Source organism: Trachypithecus francoisi, unplaced genomic scaffold, assembly GCF_009764315.1.
Source record: "Trachypithecus francoisi isolate TF-2019V2 unplaced genomic scaffold, Tfra_2.0 Contig01440, whole genome shotgun sequence".
Lineage (NCBI taxonomy): Eukaryota > Metazoa > Chordata > Mammalia > Primates > Cercopithecidae > Trachypithecus > Trachypithecus francoisi.
Window position 1 is genome coordinate 30,945,006 of NW_022681431.1, and position 19,683 is coordinate 30,964,688.

At 43.6% G+C, this 19,683-nt stretch overlaps 1 protein-coding gene and 1 pseudogene across 1 annotated transcript in view; one reads left to right on the forward strand and one right to left on the reverse strand.

Moving 5' to 3' along the window:
- CHRNB3 (cholinergic receptor nicotinic beta 3 subunit) overlaps positions 1–19,387 on the forward strand; it is a 34,275-nt gene extending 14,888 nt beyond the window's left edge. The window contains exons 4-6 of the mRNA XM_033225632.1: positions 15,155–15,264; positions 15,908–16,790; positions 18,471–19,387. Of these exons, the coding sequence (XP_033081523.1) occupies positions 15,155–15,264; positions 15,908–16,790; positions 18,471–18,605 (1,128 nt within the window). The 3' untranslated portion in view covers positions 18,606–19,387. The remainder of the gene's footprint in view (positions 1–15,154; positions 15,265–15,907; positions 16,791–18,470) is intronic.
- LOC117092302 lies at positions 10,178–10,878 on the reverse strand (annotated as a pseudogene).
- Positions 19,388–19,683: the final 296 nt, after the last annotated feature.

Genomic DNA, 19,683 nt, shown 5'->3' on the forward strand with positions numbered 1-19,683 from the left:
TCCTAAACTCAGGGGACTGTGTCCAGAGGAGTTTGTTTTAGGATTGTCAGTAAATAATTACTGTTCAAATCCCAATTTCGCATATGTTATCTACAAAGATAAAATATTGACACTTGATAGTGGGTAAGAAGTTTGGTTTATCCCAGCTACTCGGGAGGCTGAGGCAGGAGAATTGCTTGAACCCAGGGGGCAGAGGCTGCAGTGAGCCGAGATTGTGCCACTGCATTCCAGCCTGGGTGACAGAGCAAGAGTCTGTATCAAAAAAATAAATAAATAAACTTGGTTTAATTGTTTATTTTGTGTTTTTGTTTTGTTAGCTTTTTAAAAAAATTTAGTTTTGGGCCGGGCGCGGTGGCTCAAGCCTGTAATCCCAGCACTTTGGGAGGCCGAGACGGGCGGATCACGAGGTCAGGAGATCGAGACCATCCTGGCGAACACGGTGAAACCCCGTTTCTACTAAAAATACAAAAAAACTAGCCGGGCGAGGCGGCGGGCGCCTGTAGTCCCAGCTACTCGGGAGGCTGAGGCAGGAGAATGGCGTAAACCCGGGAGGCGGAGCTTGCAGTGAGCTGAGATCCGGCCACTGCACTCCAGTCCGGGAGACAGAGCGAGACTCCGCCTCAAAAAAAAAAAAAAAAAAAATTTAGTTTTGTCTTATATTTATTTACAAATTTATCTGAGACACAGTCTCATTCTGCCACCCAGGCTGTAGTGCAGTGACATGATCTCGGCTCACTGAAACCTCTGCCTCCGAGGTTCAAGTGATTCTTGTGCCTCAGCCTCCTGAGTAGCTAGGATTACAGGCGCCCAGCTAATTTTTGTATTTTTACTAGAGACAGGGTTTCAACATGTTGGCCAGTCTGGTCTCAAACTCCTGGCCTCAAGTGATCCGCCCACCCCAGCCTCCCAAAGTGCTAGGATTACAGACTTGAGTCTCTGTATGTATTTATTTATTTTTTGATTCAGGAGTTACATGTGCAGGTTTGCTACATGGATCTCTTGCGTGATGTTGGAGTTTGGGCTTCTAGTGAACCCATCACCCAAATAGTGAACATCATACCCAACAGGCAGTTTTTCAGCTTATTCCCCTCCCTCCCTCCATCCTTCCCTCCCTCCCACGTCATCACTTTTTGAGTCCCCAGTGTGTTTTGTTCTCATCTTTGTGTCCATGCGTACCAGTTGTTTAGCTCCCACTTCCAAGCAAGAACAAGCAATATTTGATTTTCCAAAGTTTTTTGTTTGTTTGTTGTTTTTGTTTGTTTGTTTGTTTTTTGAGACAGAATCTCACTCTGTCACCCAGGCTGGAATGCAATGGCACAATCTCGGTTCACTGCAACCTCCGCCTCCTGGGTTCAAGTGATCTTCTTGCCTCAGAGTCTCAAGTAGCTGGGACTACAGGCATATGCCACCACACCAGGCTAATTTTTGTATTTTTAGTAGAGATGAGGTTTCACCATGTTGGCCAAACTGGTCTTGAATTCCTGGCCTCAGGGGATCTGCCCACTTCGGCCTCCCAAAGTGCTGGGATTACAGGCGTGAGCCACCTCGCCAGGCCTAAATATTTAAATGAATGTCCAGATATTGCCTAATTTGCCCCATAGTTTTAAAATATTCCTGGTGGGATATCTTTCTGCTAATGCTTTATAAGGAACAATGGATACAAGAAACAGCAAGGAGCTTCCTTCAGCTTCGTTTCATGTCATCAAATTTCTCCCACCCAACAACTTTAGTGAGAATTAGAGAACTATGATGATTTTCAGTGCTTTCTACTCATCTGATTCTCTAATCAGTAGATATGTGAACAAGTTGTGAAATGGATCTGCATATTGTTTTACTTGCAAATAAAAATATCCAGAAGAAAATAATAAGCTTGGAATGTATATATATAAATACCACTTAAATAAACATATCTTGCTATACAACAATCTCATTCCTTGGTGACTTACCCACTTTTGCAATTCAGAGGCCGTAGACTTGGGAAGTATTTTGAGTTAATAAAGGACAAGAAGAAATCCTATATTCAAGCTTGCAGGGCAGAAAAGAACCCACACTTTCCTCTTCAGGGGAAAATAGGCTTAGAAGTTAACAAAAATCAAACAAACACACAAACCTTTACTTCCCACATGCCTCCTACTCCACTGTTTTTTTTTTGTTTTTTTTTTTTTTTGAGTCAGTCTCACTCTGTCGCCCAGGCTGGAGTGCAGTGGCTCGATCTCGGCTCACTGCAGCCTCTGCCTCCTGGGTTCAAGAGATTCTTCTGCCTCAGCCTCCCGAGTAGCTGGGACTACAGGCACATGCCACCACACCTGGCTAATTTTTGTATTTTTAGTAGAGACGGGATTTCAGCATGTTGGCCAGGCTGGTCTCGAACCCCTGATGTCAGCCCAAAGTGCTGGGATTACAGGCATGAGCCACTTTGCCTGGCCAAGATTAAGCTCTAATCTCTCACATAAAGCAGGGGTCCAGAGACTCTGGGCCTTCACATGGGGATAGTAGATCTTTTCACTTTTCTTGTGCTTTTGAAAATAAGGAGTCATTTCAGCCAAAGAGAACAGCACTAGACACAAAAAAGGAGGTGCCAAGGGTCCCTCAGGCCTCAGCTACAGCTTTGGAAAGGACTTTCCACAAAGTTTGCCACCAGAATCCCAGAAGCCTGATGGGTGTCTTCAAACCAAGGCAGAATTAAGTCCTAAAAGTCAATTCAATACCCAAAACCAAGCAGGAGAAATCCACAGGCAAGGAGCACACTGACACTTGGAAAAGTCAGCCCACTGACTGAAGTTCCCATTTGACAGAAGCAATGAGAATAATCGACTTTTTTGGGTATAAATGTGTAAGGTACAAGTGTGGTTTTATTTACGCAGATATATTGTGTAGTGGTGAAATCTAGTGTATCTGAATACTAATGTACATTGTAACCATTAGGTAATTCCTCATCCCTCACCCACCTCCCACCCTCCCATTCTTCCGAGTCTCCAATATCTATTGAGATTAATATACTTTGTGTTTAATTCACAAATGCATAAACGAGGTTTATCTCATTTAAACCTCTCTACCACCTGACTTAGGAAAAGAGACATCATTACCCCTGTTTTATAGAGATAGAAGAGTCCAGTCCTCAGTCGGCAGGAATCTGGGTTTCCTAAGCCCTGGCCAGGATCTTTCTGGCCTTATGCAGCCTCCTCCCTGAACACTAAGCCCTGCTTCTAGACCACAGGAAAAGCCAAAGCAGGAGAAACGAAGCTTCACATTCCAGAAAACTACAGCGGATATAGTCAATGCGACGTCCATTCGCACAGATTGAGTTTGGAGTGGGAAATTTTACAGTGGATATTAGTTAATATGTGTTGTTATGGCACAGACAATGTTGGGGCAGAAAAGAAAGGTCATTTTTACAACACTGGGTGGCAAGAAGGGAAGGCTGCCTGGAACAGGAGGCATTGAGCTTCGCCATGATGTTATGTTTATGCTTTTTAAAAAAAAGCTTTTTGGCCAGGCGTGTGGGTCACACCTGTAATCCCAGCACTTTGGGAGGCCAAGGCAGGTGGATCACAAGGTCAGGAGATAGAGACCATCCTGGCTAACCCGGTGAAATCCCATCTCTACTAAAAGTACAAAAAAAATTAGCCGGGCATGGTGGTGGGTGCCTATAGTCCCAGCTACTTGGGAGGCTGAGGCAGGAGAATCGCTTGAACCTGGAAGGCGGAGCTTACAGTGAGCCGAGATCACGCCACTGCACTCCAGCCTGGGTGACAGAGCAAGACTCCGTCTCAAAAAAAAAAAAACTTTTTAAAGCTATATGGATTAAAGAAAGTTGAAGGATTCAAAAAAAAAAGATAAAAAAAAACAAGATAAAACAGATATTCATAAAAAGCTATCATTAGTGTTTTACACAGATCTTAGTTCCAGACCAGCTAATAATAATATCTAAGATTTACTGAGTACTTACTAAGTGCCCAGGCACTATGCTGACTGTAATGGGAATAATCCCATTTAATTTTCACAGTCATCCTAAAAGGGAGGTTCTATTATTACCCTAACTTTGCAGATGAGGAAATTGAGAACCGGAGAGTGGAAGTGACTTGCCCAGGGTTAAGCACTGTTGGGGAAGTCTGACTTACGTCGAGAAATCCTTCACTTGCCTTAGACTGGAGGGAGAGTTTGAAGAGTGTACTGTTCTCCTGTTAGTCCTGTTCCTGTATAATTTCCTATTCTTGGTCTTCTAAGGCTTGGATTCCTCAATCTCCGGGACATCTGATGGAGTTGGTCTAGAAAGAATTCAGGAGAGAATGAAGTTAGAATCCACTCCATCTTCCATCCATTCACCAGGATTTATTGAGAGTCTATGTGCCAGGCACCCTGCTAGATCCTGGATATATAAAGAATGACACACAGCACCGCCTGAAAGAAGAGGACATAGTGTTCGTTACCAAAAAATAATTACCATGATAAATATCACAAAGAAAGTACATATAAAACACTGTGGAGCTTGAAAAATGACAGTGAGACAGGAAGAAAGTCAGGGAAAGCTCCCAAGGGGAGGGGATATTTAATTTGAGTCTTACAGGACAAACAGAAGTTCCACAAGTCAAAAAGGTGGAGAAGTTGTGAACCACCTGAATAGTGAATAGTAGTCCCAATAACACCACTATCCAAAAGCTCTCACATTTGAGCAAACCCACTGGTAACTCTTTGCAATCATCTCTGTGTCCCTCAGTCAAAATGAAAACAAAAATGCCCAGTTCCCCCTCTTTCCTCATTTGCCTCCCAGACACTGAAAAATGTTCTCTAATTCGTATCCACATGGAGAAGAGAATTCTACCCACTTGGAACAAAAGCACGTTCCATGGTAGCGCATGCAAATGAGATACTTGTGGGGTTTTTTAAGTCAATTCTCCTGTTTTATCCTCTGTTTCCATAGCTCTCCTCCGGTATATTTAGACACTCCTCTTCTATCCTCTCAACCAAAGAAAGAACTTTATACAGCACAAATCTAGTGACATCCAGAGGAAGTCTTCTACATGGTGCTATTTTTATTTTATTGATTTTATATTGCGAACTAGTTTGTCTTCCTCCTTTGTACTTCCAGACAGTAATCAAAACCCTATAAACTATAAATATATTGTTAACATTGACTCACTAGGACTACGTGAGAAAGTACTTACTGCCCCAGCCCCTCAGATCCTGCACCATCATATCAAGGTTAGGAAAACGTGGAAAGCACCTTAGAGACAATGAAAATTAAACTGACCTTCTTTTTTTTTTTTTTTTTGAGATGGCGTCTTGCTGTGTCACCCAGGCTGGAGTGCAGTGGCATGATCTCGGCTCACTGCAACCTCCGCATCCTGGGTTCAAGTAATTCTGCTTCAGCCTCCCGAGTAGCTGGGATTACAGGCGTCGGCCACCACGCCCAGCTAATTTTTGTATTTTTAGTAGAGAGGAGGGTTTCACCATGTTGGCCAGGCTGGCCTCGAGCTTCTGACTTCAGGTTATCCACCCGCTTTGGCCTCCCAAAGTTCTGGGATTACAGGCGTGAGCCACTGTGCTGAGCGAAACTGACCTTTTTTGAAATGACACAAGGGTTGGCCCTTTTGCCTAGATGTTACCATAGAAATTATAACTATGACAACAAATGCCAAATTTACTCACTCCATATTTCCTGAGAGCCTACTCTGCACTGTGTAGGTGATGCAGGGTAGGTGAGCCCCAAAACTGGGGCTTAGCCTGGCTTCACCAAGAAAAGAACTCAAGGACAGCAGCAGCAGAGATACTGCTCCCTACAGACCACAGCTACCCCCCAGCAGTGCGTCCAGACGAGGGCTGCAGTCATATTTAAACCCACCTTTAATTATATGCAAATTAAGGAGCAGTTTATGCAGAAATGTCTAGGTGGGTGGTAACTTCCAGGTCATTGCCATGGAAAGGGGTGGTAACTTCCGGGTGTTGCCTTGGTGATGGTAAACTGACATAGTGCCCTGGTAGCTGTGTCTTATGGAAAGCCGCTTCTGCCCTGCCCTGTTTAGCTAGTTCTCAGTCTGGTCCGGTACCCGAGTCCCCGCCTCCAGAGTCAGTTTCACCTTCTGCCTCAAAAGGCCCTGAGCTGGGCACTGTTGCATATAAAAATAAGACAATGAGAGGACTAAATGACTCGGCTTCACTGTAGCCGAGACAGTTTGTTCTCCTCTCCCCATGACAATCCTGAGGAAAATAAAACTGCTGGAATGTCTGCCAAGGCCAACATCTTAAAGTAGCAGTGTCTTTCCAACAGCTGATGTCTGTTTTAGATCAACAAAAAGTTCAGCAAACATGAAGGCCTTATTAGATAGACCCCTGGAGCTGATTTCTCAGGAGAAATAAGAAGTAGACCTCTTGTGGAAACGTCAGGCTAGTCCTAGAGGTCTGGGTGATCTCCCCAAAATCTACCATCCACCACCTGGAATGGCACTTATAAGTTCATGAATTCATCTCAGATCTTTACTCATGATCTGATTTTCCTTCCTTTTCTGCAACCTTACTCTGACCTTAGCAAAGGAGGCCAAGTTTGGACTTCTTATTCAAGTGGACCCTGGTAAGAATTGAGTAGGGGTCAAACGGCCTACTATATAAACTTGGGTAAGTCACTTCACCTCTCTGACCCTCAATCTCTTCATCTATTAAATAGAGGTGATGCCTAGCTCACAGTGTTGTCTGGGGGATTACATGAGATAATGTATGTGAATATGACTAGCTCAATAAATGTCACTTCCTGTTGCCACTTTTGAGCTTTCTCATCTTTTTTTTTTTTGAGACAGAGTCTCACTCTGTCACCCAGGCTGGAGTGTAGAGTACAGTGGTGCAATCTCAACTCACTGCAACCTCCACCTCCTGGGTTCAAATGATTCTCGCACCTCATCCTCCTGAGTAGCTGTGATTACAGTCATGTGCCACCACGCCTAGCTAATTTTTGTGTTTTTAGTAAAGACAGAGTTTCACCATGTTGGCTAGGCTGGTCTGGAACTCCTGACCCCATGTGATCGCCTGCCTGGGCCTCCCAAAGTGCTGGGATTACACAGGTGAGCCACCATGCCTGGCCTTCATCCTTAATAACAAATCACATTTCTTGGCCTTAACAACTCACGAATTTAACAGGAATATGAAACATATAATATGTCATGTTGCTGCCTTTAAGATTAAAATGAATCAACAATAATTTGGCTTTAAGAATTTCACATCTACGATGACTGGAGATCCCAGGGATGTCCCAGAGACTGCATATCAAGATAACAGCAAAGAATATTTGTTCCTTATCTCTTGGTCCTTTTAGCATTGAAGTAAGAATAATTCGGGGACTTGGCCTAGTGCGGTGGCTCACACCTGTAATCCCAGCACTTTGGGAGGCCGAGGCAGGCAGATCACGAGGTCAAGAGATTGAGACCATCCTGGCTAACACAGTGAAACCCCGTCTCTACTAAAAATACAAAAAAATTAGCTGGGCATGGTGGCGGGTGCCTGTAGTCCCAGCTACTCAGGAGGCTGAGAGAGGAGAATGGCATGAACCTGGGAGGCGGAGCTTGCAGTGAGCCGAGATCACGCCACTGCACTCCAGCCTGGGCGACAGAGGGAGACTCTGTCTCAAAAAAAATAAAAATAAAAAAAAATTCGAGGACTTTGTTTATAGTTTTTTTAAAAAAGCTTATGATTTAGGTTTAAATAAAATTTGACTCTGGGTTGTGATTTAGCTAGACATTTATGAGTGATCGTTCAGGTAATACATGTAGGAAAAGACCATTTTAAAGGATTATATATGTATTTGAAATGGATTTGAAATTGCAGTTTTTCTGAATGAGGAAACCTAGAGTTGGAGTGTTTTTCCATTTTTTCTTAGTCATAGATTAACTTTGATATTTGGCTCTGACATACCCTTTGCGCTCCTGTTTCCTGCAAAAACAGGGCTCTCAAGCCAGGAACTGCTGTGATGCAGAGCTGGTGTTTGACAACGGCTTTGAGCGTCTCAGCTAGAACACACTATGCAAACATGGAATATTATTTCTCATCTCTTACCCTAAGAAGGGAGAGACAGGAGCTTAATCTCCAGATGTCACCAGGGTTTCAGAAAGAACAAAGAAGTGACCAGAAAACCTCGCAGCCCCTTAGAGAACAAGATAGAGGTTTGGGCTGTGGCTCCTCAGCTGGGCACTGCTAACTCCACCACTTGCAAATGTCCTGTGGCTTGTGCCATTCTAAACCCACAGTGGTCCTGGGCTACAGGCACAGCCAGCTCTGTGGTGAACATACACCCTGGCAGAAATTGGGTGGGCTGGGCATGGTGGCTCCTGCCTGTAATCCCAACACTTTGGGAGGCCAAGGCAGGAGGATCACTTGAGGCTAGGAGTTTGAAACCAGCCTGGTCAACACAGGGAGTCTCCTGTCTGTACAAAAAATAAGAAAAAATTAGCCGGGTGTGGTGGTGCATACTTGTTGTCCTAGCTACTCGGGAGGCTGGGGTTGGAAGATGGTTTGAGCCCAGGAGGTTGAAACTGCAATGAGCTGTGATCACACCATGGCACTCCAGCCTGGGCAACAGAGTGAGACCCTGTCTAAAAACAACAGAAAAGAAACTGGATGAACCCTCTGATGGGCATCTCAGGGAGAACGCTCTGTGATTCCCTGGTCTGATAGCAGAAGGACACTACGGTTGTGAAGAATGCTCTCTCACCCTTGCAAAGCAATGCAGCAGCTGGAGATCAGTGACTCGTCCAAGTTGTACAGCTAGTAAAGCACAGTCCTAGTGTGGAGCTCAGGGCTTGTGAGTGGAGTCTAGTGTGCTTTCTCTTTTGAGGCCACCAGTGTAAGCAGTATTGACCACAAGTCCCACCCAGCCTGTTTTTCTTTACTGGTTAGAAGCAACTGAGTCTGCTCTAGATCCCTTTAATATCCTCCTCAAGGATCTGAAGGCATCCCTCATTCATGCTCTCCTTCCTTCCTGCCCCAGCACCTTCCCACAGGTGGTTCCATCTTTGATCAGCCTTCTCAACCCTGTCCTGCTCAGAATCCTTCTTTTTTTTTTTTTTTTTTTTTTTGAGACAGGGTCTTGCTCTGTCACCAGGCTAGAGTGCAGTGGCACAATCTTGGCTCACTGCAAACTCTGCCTCCTGGATTCAAGCGATTCTTCTGCCTCAGCCTCCCAAGTAGCTGAAACTAAAGACGCGTGACACCACGCCCAGCTAATTTTTGTGTTTTTAGTAGAGACGGGGTTTCACCATGTTAGCCAGGATGGTCTCGAACTCCTGACCTCGTGATCTGCCTGCCTCGGCCTCCCAAAGTGCTGGAATTACAGGCGTGAGCCACCTCAGACTCCTTCTTACCCTGCATGTTTAGTCTAAATGTCATCTCCTTGGAAATGTCTTCCCTGTCTACTCCACTGTTCTGTATCCCATACCAAAACTGTCTCCTTTATAGCAACTGTCAGGAGGTGTATTTGTTAGTTGACTGATTTATCATCTGAGTCAGCCCCAGGATAAGAGGTCGAGGCAGGTGTGCTCAGTGCTAGTACATGCCTTGCATATTTGATGAATGAACGAACTCTTTGAAAACAGTGAGCCCCATAAACCACTATCTCCGTTTTATCTCTGGTCACAGCTGTTAATCCTGCTTTTGAAGGTCAGGTAAGCAACACAAATCTTTCTGACTTTCAAATGCCAAAACTGGACTGTGATGAGAGGTGCTTGCCATGAACATAAGCTACTGTCTTTTCTTTTTCGAGATGGAGTTTTGCTCTTGTTGCATAGGCTGGAGTGCAATGGCGCAATCTCGGCTCACCACAACCTCCACCTCCGGGGTTCAAGCAATTCTCCTGCCTCAGCCTCCCTAGTAGCTGGGATTACAGGCATGTGCCCCCACACCTGGCTAATTTTTGTATTTTTAGTACAGATGGGGTTTCTCCATGTTGGACAGGCCGGTCTCAAACTCCCGACTTCAGGTGATCCGCCCACCTCAGCCTCCCAAAGTGCTGGGATTACAGGCATGAGGCACTGCACCCGGCCAGCTACTGTCTTTTCTTTGACCCTTCCTTTCCAGTTTTTGAAGATAAAGCAGGAAATAAACTTCTCTGATGATACTTGATAAAAATTCCCCCAAATACAAAAACACATGCTTCCAATTCATTGATAAAAAATTTACTGCAGTTTGGCACCTGGGTCTAGTTCAGCTGGCAGATCAGCTGATTGATGCGTTCACCCTGATAGCCAGGTGTGCCCATCTCCTGGAGGAAGCCCACTCTATTTTTGGTAGCATGACAGGCCCTTGAGAGGTGGAAAGGGTGCAAGAACCATGAGATCGCCTGGAAATGCTTTCCCAGGTGCTCCTCAATCACTGTGTTGCCTGTCAGAGGGATGGTCTTATTCTTGACCTTGGCTTGTCCACATTTCAAAATGAGTTCCTGGATAGACTTCAGATTTGGAAATCCCTAGGTTACATAAGGTTCCACTATATGCAGCATTTTTAGGTTCTGAGGGGTGACTTTTACAAAGACACCACTAAAAATTTTCTTTAGGCAAAGTCTCACAGTGGTTCTCTGCACCAGTAAACTCATGCCATTAATCCTTTCGATGCGTACAACAAAGGCCAAGGAATGTTTATCTGGCAATTCCAAGGCGCAAGGTTTCACTTCTAGTCGTCTGAGACACACCTTGTCACGTTTCTGCCACCAGGAATCATGTAGGAATGATTCCAGTTGTTTAAACCTGAGCCCTTTTCTTTTTCTCTGCTCCTTCTTTGCAAAAGTGCCTGCTTTGCCTGGGTGGCTTTGAGGGCTTGATAAGCCTTCCTCATTTTCAGGAGATTTTCTGGAACCAAAGGGATTTTTCTTTGCTCTTGCTCTGCCATCTTTCTGGTGTTGCAGCTACTACTACTCAGTACTTAAGGCAAGGAAAAGCAGTCAAAGTTATTCAGATTGGAAAGGAAGAAATAAAACGCTCCACTTGCAAATGACATAACTGTCTATACAGAAAATCTACAGAAAATATCCCAAAACTAAATGAGCTAAGCCAGGTCACAGGACATGGGGTCAACATGCGAAAGTCGATTGTATATTTAGATACTAACAATGAACGATTGGAATTTTAAAAATTAAATGACTTTCTTTTTTTTTTTTGAGATGGAGTCTGGCTCTGTCATCCAGACTGGAGTGCATTGGTGCGATCTCGGCTCACTGCAACCTCTGCCCCCGGGTTCAAGCGATTCTCCTACCTCAGCCTCCTGAGTAGCTGGGATTACAGGCACCCATCATCATGCCTGACAAATTTTTGTATTTTTATAGAGACTGGGCTTCACCATGTTGGCCAGGCTGGTCATGAACTCCTGACCTCAGGTGATCCACCCATCTTGGCCCCACAAACTGCTGGGATTACAGGCGTAAGCCACTGCACCTGGCCTACTTAGGTGTAAATCTAACTAAATATGTGCAATGTCTATAAACCTAAAACTGCAAAACACTAACAAAACAACAACAACAACAAATCAAGACCTAAGTAAATGGAGACATAAATAATATTCCTGGGCCAGAAGATTCCATATCATGATGCCAGTTCTCACCAAACTAATCTGTATATTCAAATCAATCACAATTCAAATCTTGGCAGGATATCTTATAGATAGCAACAAGCACATTCAAAAATTTACTTAAAGCTATAATAACCAAGACAGTGTGATACTGTCACAGGGCCAGTCACTGTGGCTCACACCTGTAATCCCAGCATTTTGGGAGGCCAACGTGGGTGGATCACTTCAGGTCAGGAGTTCAAGACCAGCCTGGCCAAGATAGTGAAACACTGTCTCTACTAAAAACACAAAAATTAGCCAGGCGTGGTGACACACCCCTGTTATCCCAGCTACTTGGGAGGCTGAAGCAGGAGAATTACTTGAATCTGGGAGGTGGAAGTTGCAGTGAGACGAGATCGCACCACTGCACTCCAGCCTGGGGGACAGAGTGAGACTCTGTCTCAAAAAAAAAGAAAAAAAAAGACAAATACACAGATCAGTGAAACAGAACGGTCCAGAATGGACCCATGCACATACATAGTTAACTACATTTTGACAAATGTACAAAGGAAGTTCCATGGATAATGTTTAGTCTTCTCCACAAAAGGTGCTGAAACAATTGGACACTCACATGCAAAAGAAAGTGAACCTCAACCCATTCCTGCACCTTTATAAAATATTAACTGAAAATGGATCTTAGACCTAAGTCGAGGCTGGCGGATCACAAGGTCAAGAGATCAAGACCATTCTGGCCAACACGGCGAAACCTCATCTCTACTAAAAATACAAAAATTATCTGGGTGTGGTGGCGTGCACCTGTAGTCCCAGTTACTTAGGAGGCTGAGGCAGGAGAATCGTTTGAACCCAGGAGGCAGAGGTTGCAGTGAGCCGAGATTGTGCTACTGCACTCCAGTCTGGTGACAGAGCGAGACTCTGTCTCAAAAAACAAACAAAAAACTACAAAATTTCTAGGAGAAAGTATATAAGAAAATCTTTGTGACCCTGTGTTAGGCAAAGATTTCTTAGATATGACACAATCCGGCCGGGCGCGGTGGCTCAAGCCTGTAATCCCAGCACTTTGGGAGGCCGAGGCAGGCGGATCACAAGGTCAGGAGATCGAGACCATCCTGGCTAACACAGTGAAACCCCGTCTCTACTAAAAAATACAAAAAACTAGCCGGGCGAGGTGGCAGGTGCCTGTAGTCCCAGCTACTCAGGAGGCTGAGGCAGGAGAATGGTGTGAACCCGGGAGGCAGAGCTTGCAGTGAGCGGAGATCTGGCCAGTGCACTCCAGCTTGGGTGACAGAGCGAGACTCCGTCTCAATAAAAAAAAAAAAAAAAAAAAGATATGACACAATCCATAAACAATAAAACTGATAAAATGAACTTTTAGAATTTCTGACTTGTGAAATACATTATTAAGAGGAAAAAAAGACTGAGAGAAGATGTTTGTAAATCAAATATTTGACAAACCACTTTTATCCAGAATGTATAAGGAACTCTTAAAACTCAGTAAGAAAACAAACAACTTGATTAAACATTATGCACTTGACCAAATAAGATACATGGATGGCAGATAAACACATGAAGATATTAATGATTAGTTATTAGGAAAATGCATATTAAAAAGCACAATGAATCTGGGCTCAATGGCTTATGCCTGTAATCCCTACACTTTGGGAGGTGAGGCAGGAGAATTGCTTGAGCCTAGGGGTTCAAGATCAGCCTGGGCAACATAGGAAGAATTTATTTCTACAAAGCAAAACAATTAGCTGGGTGTGATGGTACACACCTGTGGTCTCAGCTACTTGGGAGCCTGAGGCAGGAGGATCACTTGAGCCCAGGAGGTTGAGGCTACAGTGAATCATGATGTCACCATAGCTCTCCAGCCTGGGCAAAAGAACGAGATTCTGTCTCAAATTAAAAAAAAAAAAGAAGACTCTAAACGCATTGCTAAGTAAAGACGTCAGAATTGAAATGTTATGTTGATTCCATTTACATGACATTCTAGAAAAGGTGAAATTATAGAAACAGAGAACAAATCAGGGATTTCTGAGGGTTGGAAATGTGGGAGGGGTTGATTACAAAAGGACAGCACCTAGGAAATATTTTGGGCAAAAAAACTGTTTTGGTGTCTTAATGCCTGCAGTTATTATACAGCTATTTGTATTAATAACTGTAAACAAAAGAGTGAATTTTATTGTAAGTAAATTTTTACAAAGTGCGTCAAGTGGAATTTAAACAAACCACAAATGCTACTATAAGTGAGTTCCCTCCAAGATTTCTGAGACTCAGACCTACCAATGATAGTAAGAGTCTCCTCAGGAGGAGACAAATTATTCCTAGGAGGGAGATTATATTTGCTCTTCAAAATAGGCAGAGGAGGAAGGAAAAAAGAGAAGCCCATGAGCACCAAGTAAACATGGTGAATACTTTATTATTGGGCTCTTAAGTTGTCAGTTTCATATGCATGTTTTCCCATAAATATCATGCCATTTTGTTATACTTTAGATTCTAGCTTTTTAAAGGCCCACACATCTTAAACTTTGTTTTTGGGGGATCAAGTCTCAAAAATATTGTCTAAGATAGACAATGTTTCCTCTGGGGTGTGGAGTTCCATCATTTGTCAGGCATCATGCATATTTCAGTATTTTACTATCTAGTGACATAATCCATCTCCTGATTCCTGATGTTTTAATGACAAAGTTGGCATCACTGGGCTCCGGGAAGCCTCATTCTGGGCATGCCCTTCTAACTCTCTGAACTCCTGCATCCTTATTCACCTATCCACATGAGAGGCTGTAGAATAGAAACATTTAATTTTCAGGTCAGATTTCCTGTGATTTTGGACCCAAAATCTTTTTAGTAGAGTCCACTCTGCTGTGATCAGGTCATCCATACATCATCCTCTTGACCTTCGCAGTCTGACCAATTCATGGTCAGGTTTATTTATCTAGATTAATCAGCCCCTGTAAAACATGCCATGTGATTTCATCCTTATGAAGAAAAATGTGTAAGTGCCTGGAGGCTAACAATATTAGGAATGTAATTTAAAATTATAATTGGGAGCTCCAAAAATAAATTCAGAACTTAAAAGAAAATGCTGGGAAAACATTTTTATTGGATACAAGTTCTAATGTGATCAAGAAGAATTCATGGAAAATGGATGTCTCATATTAACATAGCAGGTGGATGTTCATTCAAGCCTCTTGAGTGGTGTTCAAAATCACTTGTACCTGTTAGCATGTGATTAAAGTATTACTGGACTAACCCTCCTAGAATAAACTAAATTAGACACATCATTGCTTTTCTTTTGTTTGTTTGTTAAGAGAAAATAGGCTGAAAAGATAGATCACGAATTAGTGGCGTTTGTTGTAGAGCCTCTTCGTGGTGAGACAGATACGGTGATTTTGGAAATATGTGACATGCAAAGTGTGTGGGCCCGGTGAGATCAGAGGCCAGGTTGGCCCAAGGTGAATCCTGTACTGAGTCCTCAGTGGGGTCACACAGTCTAACCAGGACAATTTCCTTTTCTTAATAAAACAGTGGCTTGATAAAGCTAATAGAAACTTGAAGATTTCAAGATCTAATACATTGAACTTTCAGAATAAAATCACAGTATACTAATTTCATGCAGGAATGGACAGACCACAAGTTACGCTGGAATCCTGATGATTATGGTGGGATCCATTCCATTAAAGTTCCATCAGAATCTCTGTGGCTTCCTGACATAGTTCTCTTTGAAAAGTAAGTATCACATTGTTTCTTACTTATGGGAAAAAAATAAATTTTTTAAAAAGTGAAAAAAATAAATTTTTAAAAAAGTGAATAAAAGAAAAGTAAATATCACAGAAGAAAACTATTTTTCCTGATTAACACCAGGAATAGAAAATTCTGATTCAGGCAAAAATACTTAAAGGAAATATTCAACTTAAAATAAAAAAAAATTGTTTATTTTAAAACAGTTGCCTGGTGTTGTGGTAGAAAAGTCCTAAAATAGGGCAGGGCACGGTGGCTCATGCCTGTAATCTCAGCACTTTGGGAGGCCAAGGCAGGCTAATCATGAGGTCAGGAGTTCGGGACCAGCCTGGCAAATATGGTGAAACCCTGTCTCTACTAAAAATACAAAAACTTAGCTGGGCATGGTGGCAGGCGCCTGTAATCCCAGTTACTCAGGAGGCTGAGGCAGGAGAATTGCTTGAACCCGGGAGGCGTAGGTTGCAGTGAGCCGAGATGGTGCCACACCGCACTCCAGCCCTGGCGATAGAGTGAGACTCCATCTCAAAAAAGAAAAGAAAAGTCATAAAATAGAAATAGTCAATGCTGGGAAAAAGAACAAAAACTAGCAGGTGCTCCACCGACTGCTAAGGTGAAACTGCTTTGATTGCAGCGCTGACGGCCGTTTTGAAGGCTCCCTAATGACCAAGGTCATCGTGAAATCAAATGGAACCGTTGTCTGGACCCCTCCCGCCAGCTACAAAAGCTTCTGCACCATGGACGTCACATTTTTCCTGTTCGACCGACAGAACTGCTCCATGAAGTTTGGATCCTGGACTTATGATGGCACCATGGTTGACCTCATTTTGATCAATGAAAATGTTGACAGAAAGGACTTCTTCGATAACGGAGAATGGGAAATACTGAACGCAAAGGGGATGAAGGGGAACAGAAGGGACGGCATGTACTCCTATCCCTTTATCACATATTCCTTCGTCCTGAGACGCCTGCCTTTATTCTATACACTCTTTCTCATCATCCCCTGCCTGGGGCTGTCTTTCCTAACAGTTCTCGTGTTCTATTTACCTTCAGATGAAGGAGAAAAACTTTCATTATCCACATCAGTCTTGGTTTCTCTGACAGTTTTCCTTTTAGTGATTGAAGAAATCATCCCGTCGTCTTCCAAAGTCATTCCTCTCATTGGGGAGTACCTGCTGTTCATCATGATTTTCGTGACCCTGTCCATCATTGTTACCGTGTTTGTCATTAACGTTCACCATAGATCTTCTTCCACATACCACCCCATGGCCCCCTGGGTTAAGAGGTTCTTTCTGCAGAAACTTCCAAAATTACTTTGCATGAAAGACCACATGGATCGCTACTCATTCCCACAGAAAGAGGAGAGTCAACCAGTAGTGAAAGGCAAAGGCCTCGAAAAAAAGAAACAGAAACAGCTTAGTGATGGAGAAAAAGTTCTGGTTGCTTTTTTGGAAAAAGCTGCTGATTCCATTAGATACATTTCAAGACATGTGAAGAAAGAACATTTTATCAGCCAGGTGAGTAAAATGGTATTCCCGATTATGCCGCTATAAAGGTGGTCCAAAGACAAGTATTTTGACATCTGTTTACAATAAAATGTTGTCATGGTTTAAATGTGACATTATAAGACATCCTTTTTATACATGTACCATTTAAAGCAAGCCCTGACATAACATAGTGATCTTAGTATGAATTTTTAGGAAGTAGTTCACAAAAACATAAGGAGCAAAAGTGAAGCAACTGTTGATTAAGCATTGTTTCTTATAATTGTTTCTTATAATTCTATATTAAATAATTCAATTACACATTTTTCTTTCTTTCTTTCTTTTTTTGAGTCGGAATCTCCCTCTGTCATCCAGGCTGGAGTGCAGTGGTGTGATTTCTGCTGTTAGACTGCTGTTAGACAAGAAACATTCAGCTGTCAAGCTGGGCGGATTTTTTTTGTTTGTTTCTTAACATCTTTTAAAAACACTAATACAGGCTGGGTGTGGTGGCTCACGCCTGTAATCCCAGAACTTTGGGAGGCCGAGGTATGTGGATCACCTGAGGTCAGGAGCTCAAGACCAGCCTGGCCAACATGGTGAAACCCCCTCTCTACTAAAAATACAAAAATTAGCTGGGCATGGTGACAAGTGCCTGTAATCCCAGCTACTAGGGAGGCTGAGGCAGGAGAATCACTTAAACCCAGGAGGCGGAGATTGCAGTGAGCCAAGATTGCACCACTGAAGCCTGGGTGACAGAGCGAGACTACGTCTCAAAAAAACAAAACAAAAACCTAATACAAAGATTTCTTCCCCCCGCCCCAAGATGGAGGACATTTATTTACTCTAGGGGGATGAGGACTCCCCTTCCTTTCAGACTTCCTCAGCCAGTCATGCCTTGACTTTATGTTATGGACCTGTTGCCCACTCTCTGCATCTCCCCTCCCCTTCCTAGTAAAGGGGACTCAGTCTCCCGTCTCCTTCATGAATGTCTGTCTTGTCCTGGTCGATTCTTCTGCTCGGCAGCACCCTTCCTTCTGGAGCTGCAGCACAGGTGGAGTGGAAGAAAAGAAAGCCTGTGACATTTGGCCACAAAAACTCTTAAATTATAAATTTGTGATTCTTTTCACACGAGTATCAGGAAGCACCCTAGCAAGATATAATGGCATACTAAGATACACTCTGCCTCCTGGGTTCAAGCGATTCTCCTGCCTCAGCCTCCCGAGTAGCTGGGATTACAGGCGCCCGCCACCATGCCCAGCTAATTTTTGTATTTTTAGTAAAGAGGGGGTTTCACCATGTTGGCCAGGCTGGTCTCAAACTCCCAACCTCAGGTGATCCCCCCACCTCAGCCTCCCCAAAGTTCTGGGATTACAGGCGTGAGCCACCGCATCTGGCCTATACTGGCTTTTTATTCATGTAAAAATCAGACTTTTCCCATTCTGATCAGGAATGTTGACATATGCACACGGAATTCTATTGTTTCTATTTTCCTTTTCCAGTGCTGATGACAGTGTTCCAAGATACTTCCTTTGGGCATGATTAGCGAAGTCCCTGAAAGAACCTGAGCCTGTAGTGTGGTTGGGACATTAGATGCATTTTGAAAACTTAAGTAAACGCTATAAATCTGAATGTTACTCTTTTTAAATCCCTTGAGATGAATACAGAACAGTTGCTCAGTGTCTTGAGTGAAAGGCATCTTTTTCTCTTTTGCAGGTAGTACAAGACTGGAAATTTGTAGCTCAAGTTCTTGACCGAATCTTCCTGTGGCTCTTTTTGATAGTGTCAGTTACAGGCTCGGTTCTGATTTTTACCCCTGCTTTGAAGATGTGGCTACATAGTTACCATTAGGAATTTAAAAGACGTAAAGACTAGATTACATCTTAGACCTGACATCTGGCTATTGTACAGACAGAATCCAAATGCACGTGCTTGTTCTATGAACCCTGATTGTGCTGTCTTCGTGGAAATGGAACATCTCCTCACAGGAGAAACTCTGGTAAATGTGCTCATTTGTGGTTGCCATGAGAGTGAGCTGCTTTTAAAGAAAGTGACACCTCCTCGGGCCCCTGCCTTGGTTTCCCTGAACATTCAGGGAGGGATAATAGGTCCAGGCTTGAGCTCACAGCCAGAGTGCACAAAAAGCTGTTGCTACTTGGTGCAGGAACACCTCCTAGAACCAGCAGGCCTCGGTGGGGAGTGGGGGAATCCACCTGGAGTTTAAGGAGGTCTCCACATTGAGCTATCTGTGTGGACAGAGCCTGGATCTCCCACCCAGCACTGACCTCCTTGGTGGTTTTGTCTGAGTTGCAAACTGGGGCTGTGTTGTGCTTCTGTAGCAATGGGCCAGGCAAATCTCAAGAAGGGTTTGGGGATTACACTGGCAGGGCACCTGGCACTACACACTTAACAATAATACAGATTCCAAGATGCCTGGCCTACCAAGGCAGATGTTATTCATGGTTTATTCCCAGCACCATAAGGCTTTAGATAGTGAAACTGGAGCCCACTGTGAGCTGTGACTTGCTTTAAGGTCATGCATACCAAAATAACTCACAAAAGAAACAGCCCTTTGCTACCAGAAGTGGATTCATTAATATCCATTATCTTTTCCTAGTAAACTAGGGTACAGAGCATTCTCTGATAATGGTTTTTGATGTCACCTCGTCTACTCGGATCCATGCCAACACTATCCCCTAGGCTCCACCTTCTGTTTCCCTGTCTCCTGGCACCTGGGTGGGCTTCACCCCCACCCACCATCATTCCTCCTCTAAGACTCCAAGGGGAGTCTGCTCAGGTTCTTTTTGCCCTCCAAAATTGCTGCCACCGCCAAATTCTTCCTGAGTTTTAGCTTAAAGCAATTTTTCTCTCTGTTCAGTTATAAATCCAAATCCCTTTCTGGAGTACTTTTAGGCATGGCTCTTGCAAG